The 3,864-nt window shown below is 35.8% G+C and overlaps 1 protein-coding gene across 1 annotated transcript; it reads right to left on the bottom strand.

Moving 5' to 3' along the window:
* Positions 1-213: 213 nt before the first annotated feature.
* LOC107473070 (metal tolerance protein 1) lies at positions 214-3,633 on the bottom strand. The gene is made up of 3 exons (XM_016092599.3): positions 3,564-3,633; positions 3,222-3,309; positions 214-1,743 (listed from the first exon to the last, which is right to left on the bottom strand). The coding sequence occupies exon 3, from the start codon at positions 1,741-1,743 to the stop codon at positions 451-453; it is 1,293 nt and encodes a 430-aa protein (XP_015948085.1). The 5' UTR covers positions 3,222-3,309; positions 3,564-3,633; the 3' UTR covers positions 214-450.
* Between the last annotated feature and the right edge of the window lie 231 nt (positions 3,634-3,864).

The raw sequence follows: 3,864 nt of genomic DNA, 5'->3' as shown, positions 1-3,864 counted from the left end.
CCTTTTGATTCTTAGAAGTAACAATGGATTTTTTATATGACCAAGGCACTCTTGTGATGCAACAAACAAAAATTCAAACTTTCAAACTGGCCAATTCTTCAGTGAACCTTGTAATTTTGTGAGTACAGAAATTCTTGGATCTTAACCATTTAGGATAATTTCAATGGTTTAGATTCAACTACCAGGTAACAATTCAACTCAAAATACCCAATATAATGCTAAGAACTATGGAATAGGGCGAAAAATTGGCTTACAATGTCTAGTAGCTTGAAAATTTGGCATGCAAAATATCTAATTCTCAATATCAACAATCTTAAAAACTGCTACTGCTAAAGAGAATCTGCAAGCATTATTGTCATAGAGAAATTTGAGTTCTAGAAACATGATAATGCCCCCCAAGTCTAAACTAAATCCTTCCCTCATAATCTCAAAACCTGATGGAAAAAAGAACTAACGCTCTATCTGTATTGTAACATGGCTGATGTTATGGACCCTTTTGATGTAGTCAATAACCTTGTCTAGGACCATGTCTGCATCGGCGTCGGGTCTGATTTTAACATGGCAAGCTAGCAAGATTTTACCGACGGTTATGGCCCATATATGCAGCTCATGAACAGCCACTACTTCTTCCATCTCCAGCAGCCCACTTTCCAGCTTAGTAGCATCGATCTCTCGCGGTGTGCTCTCCATCAGAACCTCCAATATGTTTCGAAGCATATTGATAGTCGTCCCCAGAACAATTACCGAAAAGATTAGAGTACAGATCAAATCAACTATCTGCCACTCAGGCTTATACCATATGATTGCTCCACCGATCATTACACCAACACTTTGGATAGAGTCCCCGAGGACATGGAGATAAGCACCCTGTACATTTATGTTAAATCGCTTCTTCTTCTCCAGTTCAGGTTCACCAAGAAGTGGTTTAGTAACATCCTGGTGAGCATGATTATGCCCATGATGTCCCTCTTTTGGAGGGTTTTCATCACCATGTTGTGTGTGATCATCATGAGCATGATGGTGCACGTCACTTGTATGATGATGATGATGGGGATGATGATCATGTGTAGACAAGGTGAATCCATGGCCATGGCCATGATCATCATGGCCATGCTCATGTCCGTGTTCATGCCCGTGCCCGTGTTCATGCCCGTGGCCATGCCCATGCCCATGCCCATGCCCATGTCCATGTCCATGATCGTGGCCCAATAGCACAGCCATGATGATGTTAACCACTAGACCAAATGCAGAAACTAAAAACATTAGAAAACCATCCACTTCGCGAGGACCAGCTACCATTCTGTCGATTGCTTCGTATACCAGAATTCCAGCAAGCAACCATATCATTTGGATGGAAACCAAAGCCCCAAGAATCTCTATTCTAAAAAATCCATACGATTGGCGGGGGGTAGCTTCCCATCCAGCAGCCCATAACGAAAATAAGGAGATGGCAAAGGCTGCAACATCCGAAAGCAAATGTGCCGCATCAGTTAATATTGCAAGACTGTTGGCTTTGATCCCTCCAATTACTTCAACAGTCATGAAAACAAAACAAAGGCCCACTGCTATCAAAAGCTTCCGCATGGAAGTTGATCGTTCCTCAGAATCTTTAGAGATGGATCCTGCATCTGCAAAACCACATGGTGCTTCACTACAGATCTTACTCCCTCCTGGATTCCTTGTTTCATCATGATCTCCACTTATTTCAATGACTTGTGCATCCTTATAGCTATGTGCTTCCATCTACAATATTACCGAAAATACAATCTTTAGAGTTGGAAAGAAAATATAACAAAAGCATACATTCCTCCTATCATTAAAGAAGCAACACCAATAACAGCAGGCATCAACAATTTAGGGAGTATCGACAATATGATGAAAAGGCTTGATGAAACCACTATGAGTAGTTGCTGTTTCATCGATAACCCACTATTAGTCATAGCAATTATATACATCATATTAAAAATCATCAGACATCCTTAAGAGAATTTGTATTATATTTGGCTAATAAAGTTTTCTAAACCAATCCTCAAACAAATTCAATGTAGATGAAATTTCAATAGAATTTCCACTCTTGTGGTTCAATCAAATGACACAATTCAATTAATGACTGAATTTGATACCACCCTTTGATGTACATAACAAGTTACTACGGGCACAAAAAAGTGATTTTCAGACTTGATTAAACAATTACTACAATCCATAGGCGGTGTTCGATATTACATTTTCAACTACCACTACTATTTATTTAGACCTTGCTGAGCAGTTGAATAGACAAAGAAAGGGAACATAAATGCCATCATTAGAGACATAAAAAATCAGAGATAGAGCCTCATATAAGCAAAGGGGGGTGATGACCCCCCAACCTTCAAATGTCTCATGCAGATTATCTGTATTTTTCAGTTTAGTTCCCCATGATTTTTTATTTTTGGCCCCCCTTACAAAACTAACCTAGCTCTGCGCCTGATAAAAATCCCTTTGAATCGTGGAACTAAAGGTGACCAAATGAGTACGAATATGAATTTAAATTCCTACTAAAGGAAGATCACGATACATTTTCAGAATTGTTCAGCAGCATGTATCGTTATTGTGACTAAACTCATCAAACTAGAAGGCCTTGCAAAGCCTCCAATTGCAACCTTAGCTCAAAAACATCATATACAAGTAACTGCTTTATGATCTAACAACCCCCTAATCTTGAATCCAAATATAAGAGAAAGGATATGAATTATCAAATAAAATAGTTAACCCAAAATCTCAACCATTGAACAGTTTAATTAGTCATGTGGTTGTTAAGAGCAAGATAATCATTGATTCACTAATTAATTTCACTTCCGCAAAAGATAAAATAAGAAAAAGACATAACCGAGCTGAGACCAAGAACAAACAGGTGGTGGGTGTCGTTAATCAATTAACAAAATTCACATTGAAATCACTGTGAATGAGCTGGTTATAGCTACAACAAACATACATTTACAAAACAATTGCACAACTTCACATTAACAGACGTAAATTATGCAAAAGGAGCATCAAAAGTTCAAAATCAAGAGCTGCATAAACATGAATTCCAAAAAACCAAGCAGAACCAAAACCAATTCATCAGAAGAATTAACACAAACAGCACAAACGCAATTGATGAAACAAACTATGAGCATTGATGATTCAATCACAAATCGCATTGAAAAGACAAAAGAAAGATTCTAAATAGTAGTACTACTCACCTTGGATTCAAAAAGCGATTTTTCCTTCTTCTTTCTAGCTCAGGCTTTGGCAATCCACCTCACTTCCATGCAAAGGAAGAGAAAAACCCTTTTTGGAAGAAAAAAAAAACGAAGATTTCGTTTATGAGTGTTATCTCCTTCACGAGATTGAAGAATATACTGTGTATATCGTATATACTATATATACACACGATACCCAAACCAAACCAACATCATTGGGGAAAAGAAAGATTAAAGAAAATTTTTAAAAGAAATTAAAAACAGAATCTTTATTGAAAATAAAAAAAAAAGGAAAGGAAAGGGTTAAAAAATTCAGATGGAAATAGAATAATTAGTACTCACCAGGATTTGAGTGTGGAGGCTCTGAGATTTCTTTGTGGTGTATGTAGTCCTAGTTATCTTTGAATTTATAATAATACTACGGATTTACCTAATTTTTGTTGTAAAGACACATCTTAAAAATATAATAAATTTTTTTAATATATTAAAAATATAAAAAATTAATTTTTATAATATTTTTTATAATATATTTAACTTATATGCTTAAGATACAAATTAATAAAATTCTATAAAATTTTGTCATATTTTTTTAATTATATTACCTGAATACTAAAAATCAATTACAATTATAAAGTATATATTA

Source organism: Arachis duranensis, chromosome 2 (assembly GCF_000817695.3).
Source record: "Arachis duranensis cultivar V14167 chromosome 2, aradu.V14167.gnm2.J7QH, whole genome shotgun sequence".
Lineage (NCBI taxonomy): Eukaryota > Viridiplantae > Streptophyta > Magnoliopsida > Fabales > Fabaceae > Arachis > Arachis duranensis.
The sequence above is the reverse complement of the archived record's forward strand: the minus strand, read 5'-3'. Positions and strand labels throughout refer to the sequence as shown.